Consider the following 15104-nt stretch of genomic DNA (forward strand, 5'->3'; position numbering starts at 1 on the left):
TGCTACTACTACTACTAATATTGTTTGTTTTTTAATTTGAGAATATATATGTATTTAGTTTCATAAACTATTTGTGGCGTGAAATTCAAAATCTCTATCTTCATTAATCTTCCAATATTCATGGATGACACCAGATGGCAGGAGAGGCTTTTGATATCAGCGAAGGGTTTAATCGGCGTCATTTAAACTGCGGCGAGTTTCTACTTATTGTCTAATGCAGAACGAAGTGTAAGTGCGTATCTACAGTATAATGATTTAACGTTTAACAAACTTTTTCAACAAAAGAATTCTGCAATACATTTGATACTGAAGAAGTGTCTATTCAATTCTTAAAGTGCTTCGCAGTATTTTGCCGCTTGAATATGGATTTCCAAATTTTACATTCTATAGAGGAACATTTAATTACTTATACTGTCGCCATATTTGTGATAGTGTTATGCGCTTGTTTTATGTTTTCTCGCCAAAACTGGAAACGGCGACTTCCACCTGGCCCGATATGCCTGCCTATTGTCGGTTATTTTCCATTTATTGAAAGACAAGCGCATCTCCAATTGACTGAAATGGCCAAGAAGTATGGGAATGTATTCGGGTAAGTACACCTGTGTATTTAATAACATCTGAGCAGTATCATTCGTGATTTTCAGCTGACAAATTCCAGTGCCCACTTAGTGCTATTAATTAAATCTTTTATTTATAAAATATGCAGAGGATACAATCAAAGAGTAGTTTTCATACGGAAGTTTTTGTAAAATATTTTATTGTGAAGTTTTTACTTGATATTTGTAGTGAAGATTTGATCTTAATATTTTATAGTGAAGATATTTTATCTTGATAGTTCATAGTGAAGATATTTTATCTTGATATTTTATAGTGAAGATCTTTCGCAGTGGGCATGACGTGACGTGATGCAAGTTAAAGCTTTTTGCGAATAAGTAGAATGAGGCCGAACGACTGTTGAACTCTTGAGACTTGTCCATTGAGATTAATGGGGGAGATCCTGATGTTTAGCCTGCAGGCGGAAAAAACACTATTATCACGTGACGGGACTCTAGTCATGTCCCTGTTTAGTGTAAACTGCGAAGACGGTCGAGAAGAAACTGAAACGTAGGTTGGCCAGATTAAAAATTTGATCTCGAGGTACTCATGCTTATGTTTGGGATATTCATTTCTCGTTTAGGTGTACTCGCATTATATCTTAATTCGGAAAATTTTATTACAAGAGTTATAAACACTAAAGGAAACTTTTATAAATATTGACATCAAATGTTTTACATAATTGTTTACAATACATATTCAATAAATCTGATTTATTTTATCAAAAAGAAAATATTTAGCAATACTTTTCATTTGAGCGAATTTTCTTCAACAGTTTTTCATATTTTAGTACATAATGCGTAAAAATTCTTTGCATGACATATTGTGATTGGTTTTCTGCAACAATTCTCCTTCAACATTCTTTAGGTCTAATTTATTTCTATCCTTTTTCCACGCGTTAAACATTGAGCTCAATACTCGCTCATTCATTGCATTTGACTGAGACAAAGCAAAAACAAAAAAAGCAAAAAAAAATTAATATTTTTTTCTGTATTACGTACTTCGTACACATTTAAAATTTTTATCCAAACATCTGTGGTATTTTTGAGGTCTTTTTGTCTCAATATTTATACGGAATGATTTCAACAGAACATATTCTTCATACAGCAAATCGATATTGATATTGGGAATTTTAATTAAAAAACGTTTGTTGCCTGAACCTTAAACCATTACATTCTACTTGACAAAAGATGTCAAGTAAAATGTAAAAGGTTACAAAGTAAGCATAATATGAATATTCTACAACCCCTCTTTGTAAATAGGATAGAATGTCGTGTTTGAGTCTTTAATTAAGGGCGCATTTCAACAACAACTTTATTGTCAGTTAATTCTTTCTTCCTAAATAATCATCTAAACAGGGTGTTTTATGATTTCTGCTTTTTTCAAATTTTAAAAAAGGGGTATCTTGGAAGTTTTATTATACTTCGAAAAGGGGTACGTCTGGCAACCTGTAACGTTGTATACGTGTCATTCTCTTTCAGGAAAGCTGAAGCGAAATGAATTTCCACAGTTCATTGTACACTTTAGATTTTGAAGAAGATTTAGAAAATGCATGCACTTCTCTTATAGCCCAGAAAACAAAAGAGTACGCAATTGATACACGACATCAACTGGAAGAGAACAGAAAAAGGCGAATTCCATCATTTACTGCAGGACTTAGAAGAAGATGAAAATCGTTTCAAGATGTAATTACGGATGAATAAAGAAGAATTTAATTTCCTATACAGTACAATCTAATTAAGGATGACATTCAAGGGCAAAATACGCAATTTCGAAATTCAATCAGCTCTAAGGGAAAATTAGTTGTATGTTTAGGGAAAGTTGAGAAATACTGCAAGTTTAATTTTGAATAAGGACTTATTCTGTCAAAATACAAAACAAAAAATTTTAATGAAATTTAATAACAACAAAAAATGTAAAAATGTGGGCCAGTAAAAGCTGAACTTGTAAGAAATTGTTATGAGTTGTACAAATTGAAATGATCGACTTGCTCGTCCTCTCAATTTCTTAATTGTAATTCTGTTGGTCAGTTTTCTTCCTTTGGCTATTTTTGAGCGTCCCTGTGACTGGACATTTGCGATGAGTATGCCGAGTAGCTGGTCGAAGTGGAGGGTGCTTCGGAATAGGCACAGGTGTAACGTCCTTGATGTTGCTGTTATTTGTTTTCGGATATTCTTACTTGTGCCCTCAAAACAGATTATTTACTTCAAATTTAATTTTCTATTAGCATTTCCTCCATTTTCCTCTTGTCACGCCTAACAAAATTTCTGTTCGAACAGAAATATCTCAGCTCTTGACAATGTCATTCGGTCTTGAAGCCGCCCGACGTGTTATCATGTGAATACAGCCAATGACAATACAAGTGAAGTCTCGTGAAGTGATAATAGTGTATTTCCGCTCTTAATGCCACGAAAACTCCTTTGATTTCTTCCTGTGACATCATTTAAATAGATGGATCAATCAGAGGCGTATTCGTGCGGAGGTTTAGAGGGGCATTGACCCTCCCTTAATGAACAATTTGAAATTAAACAAAATAACGCAGGAGGCGTTTTTTTTTTCTTCACTGTTCTCTCAAAGGGTTCGAGTTCACGAAGAGTTAACTGAAAAACAAAATCTACAGAAAAAAAACGATGATATTTTTCAGTGGCATAACTAAGCCAATGAATGTAGCTGCACTGGGGTCCGAGCTTGAAAGGAGCCTTGAAATTCAATATGAATTTTCACCAATCACTCAGAAGTCTTCAATTTCCTCTTTTTGAAATTCGACTTTCTGAAGTCTAACTTTCCTAATATAGAGAGTCGCTTTATGCTGGTTAACTTTTCGAATTACTGGAGTTTCTGCTCAAAACATTGATGCAATAACTTAAATTGCATCTGATATTGCATCAATATCAGCCAAATTAAAAAAAAAAAGACTGCAACTAAATGAAAGCAAATGTTTTTCAGTATTAGCTGATGAAACAGCAAATACAGGTTAAGTTGGACAATTTTCATTATGTGTTCGTTTTCTGGAAAAAGTATATCAGGCAAAAAAACTTGGCTAACTATGGTGTATTCACTGATGAAAATGGTTATACACTTGAAATACCTAAGATGACCTTGTAAGGCGCCATAGTACGATGGCACTAGTGCAATGTGAGGTAAAGTAAAAGGCTTGAAAACGAGAGTTCTCGATAAGTATCCATCTACACTCTACGTACGCTGTGCTTCCCATTGTCTGACTCTAGCCATAAGCCATTCTTGCTCCGAAAAATCTATAAGAAATTGCATGGGAATGGTTGAATCATGTTATTCTTTCTTCATTACACCAAAAAGAAACAGTCTTCTTCAGGAATGGGTCGATAAATAATGCCCTGATAATAAAAAGGCAGAGATTAAAGCAGCTATGTTCAACTAGATGGATCGAAAGACATGAATCAATCACTGTATTTGTAGAATTATTCAAACCTGTTGTTTCTTCTTTGGAACAAATTACCGAGGAGTGGACAGATAAACAAACAACAGTTAATGAGTTCCATGTGACTACTCCAGAGAGTCATTATCGAGTCAGCTTATTTATGTCTTTTTTAGACTCGATGATTGTTCAGCTAACCAGTACGTTTATCAGTCACAAAGAAATTTTGGAATAACTGAATATCTTTTTGCCTAATAAGCCTTATCCAGAAAATTATGAAGAAAAAATAGTTGTTAATAAAAACTTGAGTTGATTTACTGTTCGAGACTGATTTACGAGCTTTTCCAAACCATGTGGAAAACGTTTATGAACATTGTTTGTTCATTTTAATGCGTAAACTGTATATAAATTAATCCGAGACGACCACCCGATGATAGTAATTCACAAGATAGAAAGAATACAAGAAACTGCACCGTATTTAGTCATGGATTTGAACATCGGTGACTGAACGCAACGAAGTCCATGAGGCGTCAATACATTATGTCTGCAACTGCATGCATTCTTTGGACAATTTGCTGGACGAAAAAAATAATTTACCGAAGAAACCCATGAAAACGAAGGTAGAGACCAACTAATTCAGCCACAAATTGAAACAAAAACATAAAATTTCCTCGTGTTATTGATTGGATCTAAACTGGATTTTCTTTCCATGTGGCAGGTACTCAAATGATTATATGCATTGTGCTACTCCGGAGTGCTAAAGTTAAGCTATTAAACTGTTTGTATTCTTGTGCTGACTTGTATGTTGTGCTTAATAAAAAAAAACAGAAATGTAGGATATTGTGCAATCTCGCTGGAGGTCCATTGAACGTTCACAGTGGGAAAAAGGCCCATATAGATTCCTGCTGTCCAAATGGAATTCGAAATCGAACCTTTCCACGCAGTGGAAAGACAGCGATCATAACCCAGTGCCACTAACTTGAGAGGGTTATGGATCTTCTTGCATCTTTAAAGAAACAGTTAAACAACTGATACAGTTCCATGGCTTTTATCCCGCAAACAGGCATATTGACCATAGAATTACGTTTACGGGTATCCGCAGATAGCTACAGTATCTGATAGACGAAGCGAAGTAGACTCTAATTCTGTACAACTGAACTTTAGGCTTTCCTTCATTTTGAATTCTTTTGTTTTATTTTTCTACAAAACATTCTTCTGATTAATTATCTAGAGTATCCAATTTATATCATTATATTTTTGGGCACCTCAATTTTAATTAACATCATTTCATTTAATGTAATTTTATTTCTATTTAGTCGTTTTTTCTGCATCATTTTCACGCTCACAATTTCAGACCTTCAGTATTATGGCCAAGGGTTGAGTTATTTTTCTGAATCACATTTTGGAAACATAATTCTGTCAGACTGCTTGTGATTAAAGAATAAGATCATACTTAATTAAGAAAGATGCCAACGTGGTCATTGCATATTAATCTCGGATATCTTATTTTCGAGGTTTATAGCTGGTCAACCTTTCAGACATAAATATTAACGCCAGAATTTAATATAGGAGCAGTTTAATCATTATAATTCTTAACTGTTTAAAAACAGATATTGTCAAAAAAAAGTGAAAGAATAGGAGAAGAACAAATGCTTATAACAAAGTTGAATTTCATCAATACGTGTTTCTTCTTGAAATTAAGAGAAATTAGAAAACTCGCATCTGCGGTGAATTGGACTGAATTTTATGGATTTCAAATTCTGAGGTTTTAATTTAAAGTATATTGATTTTATTTTATTATTCTTTCCAGCATGAAGGTCGGAACTCGGTATGTTGTTTTCCTAAATGACTTCGAAAGCGTAAAAGAGGCAATGAACAAGTCAGCATTCCTAGACAGACCACATCCAACCTCGCTGGCTCTTTCCCCAGAAAACAAAAGTAAGCAAAACAGCCGTTATTTTGATATGCTTTTTTTATCACAAGTCTTACGATACTTAAAACTTTCATTTGAAAAATAAAAACAAATTTAATTAATAAAAGTGTAAGGTATAAGTCTATATTTATTCTACTGTAGTTTATTAAGGTCTTCGCATCTACTAGTTATAATTAAGCAGTACAGGACGATTCTCTCCAAATGTGAAATTAAGAGAATGCATCGAAACAGATTCAGAATAAAGATTGCAAAACTTTTCAGTAAAACGCTGAGATGAACTTTTGGCACTGAGGTCTGAGGTCAGCACTTGACACTGTAAATGCTTGCAGACAGTGCAGTGGTTACGATCACCGTTCCTCCACATCGTGTAGAAAATTCCTGGGTTTTCCCGATTCCAGGTGATCGAAATTTTTCGAGCTATAATTTCACATCGTAGTCAATTTAGTCTATTTTGAGAGAACATTTCTTTGTTTTTCCTCACGGGTCTCTTTATTCATAAAACAGGCAAGTCGATCATATCATTCAAGCAATATACATATTAAACACACTGCTGTCTCTATGCCTTCAGAGATTTCAGTGAAATGCTAAATATGAACAATAACAGCAGTGAGTGGTCACTTTATTAGGCATACCTGTGTAATAGTGAGTAACTATTCCTTTAACCCTTGGAACAACCTGCATTTGTCGTACATGTAAAAATAAGGGGTGTTCGAAAATTTACTACCCGGATGATGGTCTTGATGGACAGTTTTTGAAAGCTGGATGGATGTTGATCTCTATTCCATTCTGCTTGTTCTATCTGATTCTCTATATCCTCAGTTGTTTTGAAATCTCGTGGCTTAGGAGGCTAGCATAGTAGGCTGAATTTAGCCTTATGGTCCCGTAACCTGCTTGTATTCTGTGGTCGATTTCCTATTTGCTGAACTAAATAGGGAAATCGATGGAATCTTCGCCTGAGACCGACTCTCATTCGAGTTGTGAAAGAATCTCATTAAAATTCCTAGCGTCATCAAGGATTCGACGGTTTTTCACCCGCATGTGGAGGACGGTGATTATACTGACTGTGCGACACGCATGTTGTTAATGGGTTAACGCTTGGATGCTACAGGTTATCTAAAAAATTTTCCGACCAGATGCATCTCTTCAAGAATGCAGTGTACCCATTTAACAATGGTTCTTCCAAATAAGATTAGGTACCATGCCACATGGCAATAATTTTGAAGAACTGGTTTAAGGAATATGAGAATGAATTCAGCATATTGTGGTGCCCTCCCAATCATTAGATCTGAAAACATTTAACAAAATTCAGAATGAGATAGAACGAATTCTTTGCAGTGGAAATCGGCATCCACCGAATTTGAAAAAAACTATGGGCAGCAATTGAGTCAGTATGAACCGAAATTCCTGTTGCAGGCTTTCGACACACATCTCGTTGTGTCCATGCCCTGAAAAATCCAGATTTTCTAAGATGAAAGTGGGATCTATTCGCCATTAAATGTAACTAATACAGTTTCTTCTCAATTCATCATAATGAGTTTGGGCCTTGCTCTATGTTATATACGAAGTCTTATCTATTTTCGTTTTGGGTTCGAAAATTGTTATCTGAATTAATCCTCGCAACTTAAGTTTGAGTTTTTTATTACATCAATTTAATTATTAAACAACTTTTTTTTCGTCTGATTTTATTATTTTTTTTTCTAATGTGAAGTTAATAGTAATATAAAATGGAGAATAAAATTTTTGAGCGTTTTTTTCGAAAGTGAGGTTTAAATAATTTATTTTTCCATTTGATATTCTTTTGACAAATATTTTTTTCTCTTGATGGGTATTCTGTTTTACCCTAGGCCTGGGATTAAGTGTCGGAGCGAATTCAATATTCGAACCAGCGGATTCCTCCACATTACAATTTCCACTCCCAGTTCACCTCACTGCATATCCATCCTATCCTATGCAACCAGAGGAAAGTACAAGTATGAACCTCAGAGTGAACCAACGAACAAGTACGGCTTCACGTGAATGGCTTCGAATTGGCACATCGACCAACTCCAAACTGCAGCCTTCCCACACACCTCCCAGACGGCAGAAGTCCAGATCCTCTAGTGGACTTTTCGTATCTCGCTTAGCCCCAATACCACAGCAAACCATGTTGCTGAGGTTCTACGTGATCAACTAAACCTTCGACTAAAGGTGCAGCAACTTCACACCAGGAACCCCCGCTGCGCATCGTTCAGGGTTGAATGCGCACAGGACCTGTTCAGTTTAATTGGAACCGAATCTATCTGGCCTATTGGCACCATTATTCGACCCTTCTATAATAGGAAAACCAGTCACCTTCCCCAACCTCCACTTCTGCACCAAAACCAAGACTGCAACATCACTACCCACAGCTGACTGGACTTGTTCCCGGACAACTTCCAAAGATCTCGACAGTCCTCCTTTCGTCCCACTGCTCTGCTAAACCCCACAGTTAAGGCACCACTCCGCCATGATAAGAGTATCCTGAGTCCCCTAGGTGATGGATCCCATAAAATACCAGTCCATATTTCGTCAGGACGTCGAGCCGTTCGCTTTCGAACACGCCAACTCAGAACACCTCCAATCAGGACGGAAGTTCGTCGAACACCTGTCATCAGGGTGTACTTCCAAAATATCAGGTCCATTAGGAACAAACTAGACTCAGCAGAACAGATCTTCCTCTCCCAGGTCGCTGATGTGGTCTGCCTCGCAGAAACGTGGCTTCAAACTAATCAAGATACACTCTTCTGCTCAGCTATTGCTGGTTACAACATGCTATCTGCATCCAGGGAGCAATCTAGAGGCGGTGGAGCAGCCATACTGTACAACACCTCCCTATTCTCATATGAGAATTCGACCTCAACTACAACTGAAGATTTCGAAGCGATTATAGTCTCGCTACGCTTCCACTCCAGCCACATTGATATCGCATCTGTGTATATTCCCCCAGGGCCTACAATTGAAATTATTGAAGATTTAGGGAATTGGCTCTTAAACCATCTTCGTCCATCTGCACAACTCCTTGTTTGTGGTGATTTTAACCTGCCTCCAAACCGACATCACCTCTTTATCAGGCTCTGCGGGTTCTTCAAATCCATCAACATGATACGGGTCAATGAGAACCCCACCAGGGGATTGAACCTACTGGATCTTGCTTTTGCTTCAACACCATGCACAGCTGAGGCTGATCCCATCGCATTCTTCCTGTCTGATCACCAGCCCATAGTTTTGACATGGTCATTGCAGGTGCCAAACTTCAACATCCCTGACAACAAAATAGTCAAATACGTTTCAGCACCTAAATACCTTAATCCTCAACTCTGTGTAGAAGCAGCATCTTGCATTCCTTGGGATGTCCTCATTGACTGCGACCTCAGCCTTGCAGTGACACTCCTGTCTGACTGGATTAAATCCGTCACCGACTATGCTGCCGCCAAACGAGTAACAGTAACTCCCCGTTCCAGATCGTGGTGGACTGCTGATCTTAACAACAGCTTCAAAATGAAACAAGTCCTACATAAGAAATGGAAGCATACGAATGACAGTAAAGACAGAATCGCCTTTTCCCGTGCCAGGGCCCACTTTAATCGAAAGAAAGCTGACGCAATCCAAGTGAACCTTAACCGCACTCTGAGGAAAGGAAAGCCATTCTATGCTGCCCCACATGATGGATTCAATCACATGCTTGATCCTCAAGAATGGCTCAAATACATCGCCAGATTTTCAAATACAACCACAGTCCCATCTACAGTTGTCCAGCCTGACTATGAAAACCCTTCAGATGTCCTAGAGACTATCCAGATCACGGAACAGGAGCTCATACGTGCCATCAATTCCCTTCCCACAACAGCCACTGTTGGGGAGGATGGAATTCCACAATTTATGATCAAATGCTTAAGCACATTCATCATAGGCCCTCTTCTCTCGATCTACAACAGATGCCTCGCTGAGCATTATTTCCCACCCCAGTGGAATAAATACAGAGTGTACCCCATCCCCAAAAACCAATTTGCCACAAAGTCAGCCAGTTCAGACCCATATCAGTTGCCTCTTGTCTGTTAAAAACTCTTGAAAAGGCTTTGCTACCCACAATCACTCAACAAATCCTCCAGACGAAACCACCTGAAATCCACTATGCTATCGCAGGAAAATCATCAATCACTAACTTGGCAGCCACCACAGAACGCATTCTCTCAGCATTCGAACAAAGAGCTGAGCTAGCAACCACATACCTCGACATAAGCGCAGCCTTTGATGCCTTGTCGATTCCGGACTTGCTCCTCCTACTTAAGGAGAATTTTCACATTCGAGGTGATATGCTGTGCTTTTTGGAATCACTTCTCAGTCACAGAATACTTATTCTCCATCGGCAGCAACATACCCTATCCTGCGACATTACTGCTGGAGTACCGCAGGGGGGTGTCCTGTCTGGTGTCCTGTTCACAGCCATCATCGTGCCCATTATTGCCTCAACGAATGGTCTCCTATGCTATGCCGATGACTTCAAACTGCTGACTCCAATTAACCCTGGCGACAACCCCGCCCAGCTCAGCAACAGGATCAATTCCTAACTTAAGGATCTAGAATTGTACCTGGCAAACTTCAATCTAAAAATCAACCCTCTGAAGTCTGCTCAGGTTATATTCTCCCTTAAATCCATGCCGACAGTACCCAACGTTTCACTCGCAGGGGTACGAATACCAAACGTACCCTCGCACACAGACCTTGGCGTTCTGTTCGACCAAAAGATGTCCTTTGTCAACCAGATCGACAAACTCAGTACCAGATTTTCTCGTCTACGGTGGATCTCAAAGCAGCAGCTGCTACACGTCCGACATCCTGCCACTGTTAAAAGGTTCATCACCTCCACCGTCTACCCTGCCATTCTCTATGGTGCAGAAATATGGGCCTCTGCTGCACATACAAACCTTAAGCGGGTGTACACTGCTGAATACTGGCTACTGAAATGGGCGAATAACAAGCTTCGGCTACCTCCCGCTACCACAACTACCATGATGGCACAAGCACTCGACATCCCGAGGTTGAAGTTCCTGATCGTTGAAAAGAGGCTGGTCTTCACAGCCAAACTCATCTCAGGCCAAATATCATCTCCAAATATTTGGAATGCTTGCTCTTGGAGGATTCCACAGCCAAGCCTAAGGTCGGTACCAGCACTTGTGGCTCACCACAACAGGCTTGTACTCACCGAAAGATTTCTGCCCAAGCAGATGCTCGCTGCCCTCAACCGTGTGGACGCCGACATCGACACCATAATAAGTAAAAAGAAGGACAGACACAACTTTATCAAAGCTCTTGAAACCTGAATCACTGCCAAGTTGTATTTGTTTTTCTTTATTTGTGTTCAGCTCCTTGTTTTTATGATGTATTTGTATTTCTTTTTGCATTTGTAATCTGTATTTTGTAGCCTTTTGTATGTGTTCGCTATATTTTGTAGCCATTTGAATTTGTACTTATGTTATCTATATGTGAACCCCTGGCACTCGTCGCCGTGATGGGATATTGTGCTGTAATTCTACTTCACAATAAAGATTTATTTAGTTATTTATTTATTTATTTATTTATAAAACAATAGTCGTTTAATTATGGATATAATTCAGAAAAAAATTATTTTGTTTAACTAGTATTGTTAGAAATAATTCTTTATAGTCTTTCTGAATTTTAAAGCATTTCAGCTGCATGAGGATATTCAGTTTAACACGCGTATAGATAACAATTGCTGCAATTTTTCCTTTAGCTTTACTTGCAGAAAATGGCCCTGTCTGGCAGGAACAAAGAAGATTTGCATTACACATACTTCGCGATCTGGGATTCGGTAAAGGCGAGATGGAAGAGCGCATAAAGGTAATTGTAATTGATATAACGGTAAATAGTAATGCATTTTCTGAAACTTTTGTGCTCTGAAAGTTAACTGTATTTCACAACTGTGTTTCGCAACGAAAAAAAGCTCCAATGCAAAATTTTACAAAGATGATGGGGATAGACTTGAGGCAGCACAATGACAAGTGTGATAATGAAGAACAGGGATGTTTGTTAGGTACCAGTGTTTTATAGTTGGATAGCGGTTGATTAAAAAAAGAAAACGAAATGAAATAAAGTAAAGCGCATCATCCGAATGAATAATGCATTTTCATCCAAATATTAATCAAGAAGGTTACAGCTGTAATCAGTTGTAATTCGATATTTATCTGAGACCGCACACCAGTAGAAGCATCTCTGATCCTCGTGGCAAAAGACTGCTGTTACTAATCGATCCCGATTCTATAGATCAGAAGGCTGTTTATGATACAAAATACTTAAAAACAGAAACGTTAACTGACCTCTTTTCTTTCGACTCTACCCTTGGAAAATTCTCATTGGAATTGATATTGAGGAAGCACCTTTTTGTTTTCAGAGATTGGCTGTCATCATTGCAAGAGTGGCCAAGTCAAGAGTATATGTATCATTTGCTCACGCTCTACGCCATAGTGGTCCAACACCCTTTTGCATCAATTTAAGGTAAAGCGACAACATGCTCAATTCAAGAAGCTTCCTTCAGAAAGATCATACTCAGCTTATTCACTTGCCAGAAGCACCTTCCAGAAATCTAAGAAGCAGGCAATCGACACGTTCATAAAGAAGAGGATAGCGTTCCTCTTCTTCACGTTCATGAAGAAGAGGGCAGCCTGTGGACAGCGAGTAGACCAATAAAATCCTATCAACACATTAGTTATACCTGGCCGAATGGAGCTATCTAGTAATTCTGTTCTTCAAACCAGACAGCAGAGCGGCAGGCTTTCCCTGTAACTGTGCCCACTGCGACATAACTAACCCCACTAAAGTGTCGCTTTGCGAAGAGGACCTGATGAAGGCTATCAAAACCCTGGCGGATACGACAACGATCGGAAGTGACTGTGTTCCCACTAGTTTTCTAGAAATCGCCTCTTACATCATCAGCGAAGGGGTGACAAAGCTGTACAACAGAATTCTACAGCAGCGAGTCGTCACAATCGCTTGGCTGAATTGCAGAGTCGTCCCAGTTACAAATGTGCAAAACCCCAACTCAGCTACTGAGTTCAGGCTAATTTCTATTTCCTCACTTTTTCTGAAATGCTTAAAGAAGTGCATTTTTAAAGCTGTTGATAATCATATTCTTTCTCGGCGACCTCAGAATACACAATATGCACTCTCACAAAGATCACCGATAACATCTCTAGACGCTCTAAATTTGAAAACTCTTCAGGCTTGAAAATGGCTATGTTCTTCATGCTATCTTCCTTGATTGAAAGCTGCCTTTGACTGAGTACAGATTAATCCACTCATGTGGCTCCTGGAGAAATACTACGGTTTCACAGGTAGTCTCTAAGCTTCTCAGCAGTCTACTCACCAAGAGATTCCTCACCTTCCAACAAGGAATCATTGAATCAGCAAACAGGTGGACGTCGGTTTACACAAGTTGGATATTTTTTTGGCGCTGCTGTTTTCGGCGATATTTCTACCGCTAATTAATGAGCTACCTGCATTTATGGACTAAACCAACGACATTATATGCTAGCTATCAAATTCTGCTAACACCTCATTCTTATTTTTATTTTTTTTTTATCTTCGTCCAGGGAACTCAGGAGACAAGGCAGAGGATAATGGTTTGTCTGGCTGGCTCCTAGAAGTTGTGTGCGAGCAACGTGGGGTCCCACCAATACCCATGCAGCCAAATGCCATGATATAACATCACAACCCAACATAATACTACACATTCAACACAACACTTTCCGAGTTTAGTTTTAGTGTCCAGAAAAGGCGATATTCACAGAAGGAGAACAAAAATCAAATTATTGGAGTTATCCGGAATTAATTACATAAACTTGTATTTGTGTCTGTAAATTGCGTGTGTTCTCTGGTCGACTTGCCTTTTTTACTGGGCGAAAAGAACCCAGTTTCTGTGGCCTAAAACTAAACTCGGAAAAATCAAAGTATATCATCCACTCACCCAGAGCACAAGCAGATTGAGATCTGCATGTGATTTGCTTGAGGGGCATCTTCTAGTCGCCTCTCATTCATTTAAATTCTTAGGGCTGATAACGGAGGGGAATCTGAATTATTAGTAACACATCCAAACACCGCGCGAAAGCGCTGCAGGCTTTCTTGGGCATCAAACTCTACTTTTGTAGGTGGCATAACAAAGAAACAGTCAGGAAATTTCTTTCGCCTCTACTATTTCAGCTCAGTCATCAGTTACGATATTGAAATATGGTCTGCAGGTCCTTTGACAGCCTGAAGACGCTTTGGGGTCTAGAATTCTGGGTCGTGAAGTGGGACAACAATTGGGTACTCCTTCCCTATACGACATCAAAATCACAGATCTGTAAAAACCGAAGCTACACTCAACCCCAGCACTTGGCATATGGGCGGATGCTCAAAATGGCACTCAATCTGTGCTCCTCTGTTCACGACTTCATCAACATCTGGGAATTCGTGGGCTGTAAAATCTCCGGTAGAACTCTCAAAAAACCCTCCAGTGCTCTGCTCAAACCTGCAGATTAATAATTAAAATGTAATTATCCATAATTCAAATCTGTTTAAGTTAATTTTATGTTGGAGAAAGCGATGTATTTGCTGTGTTCTTTGGTTGTTCTGTGTATTCTGTGCAGTTTCCAATGTGTTATCAGTTTTTTCTGTAAGTAAATATAATGTCTCCAAGCAGATTGTTGTCATTTTAAAATTTCATGAATAACAAATTTTAATTATTATTATTCGATTTGGCAATTTCTGCAGAATTCTAGATCCTGTTTCTCACGTGGTGCAACTGTCACCCACGATGCGACCAGTCCATCGCGCTTGCCCCAATGTCACGTCTGTGCTCCCGGGCTTGAACACTCGGCTATGGCTGCAGCTGATTTTCCTGTTATACTCCAGAACTGTCACATGAAGTAGCTCACTAGATCAAAAGGATAAAAGGATATTTTGTCTTTTTATAGCGGTTAGATTTAACGCTCTACAAATGTATCCGTCCATTTGTCCAAGCGGCTACGATAACCAGCATTAATTGTCTCCAACAGGTCACTCAAGTTTTGTATGTACCGTCCCTTTAGAGATGGTGCGGTCTTCCCTGCGATTGTATTCAACCACCTCAGGATCAAGTGTTCAAAAGTAAGGAATATTCTTACCTGAGTT

General features: G+C 38.7%; 1 protein-coding gene across 1 annotated transcript in view; it reads left to right on the forward strand.

The window, feature by feature from the left end:
* The first annotated feature begins 211 nt into the window (after positions 1 to 211).
* The window catches only part of LOC150088493 (cytochrome P450 2J4-like), a 32702-nt gene continuing 17809 nt past the window's right edge, over positions 212 to 15104 (forward strand). Inside the window, exons 1-3 of the mRNA XM_090369542.1 lie at positions 212 to 589; positions 5799 to 5926; positions 11692 to 11798. Coding sequence (XP_090225668.1) covers positions 363 to 589; positions 5799 to 5926; positions 11692 to 11798 — 462 coding nt within the window. The 5' untranslated portion in view covers positions 212 to 362. The remainder of the gene's footprint in view (positions 590 to 5798; positions 5927 to 11691; positions 11799 to 15104) is intronic.

This window comes from Mastigoproctus giganteus, chromosome 3, assembly GCF_048544385.1.
Source record: "Mastigoproctus giganteus isolate SK-2022 chromosome 3, ASM4854438v1, whole genome shotgun sequence".
NCBI lineage: Eukaryota > Metazoa > Arthropoda > Arachnida > Uropygi > Thelyphonidae > Mastigoproctus > Mastigoproctus giganteus.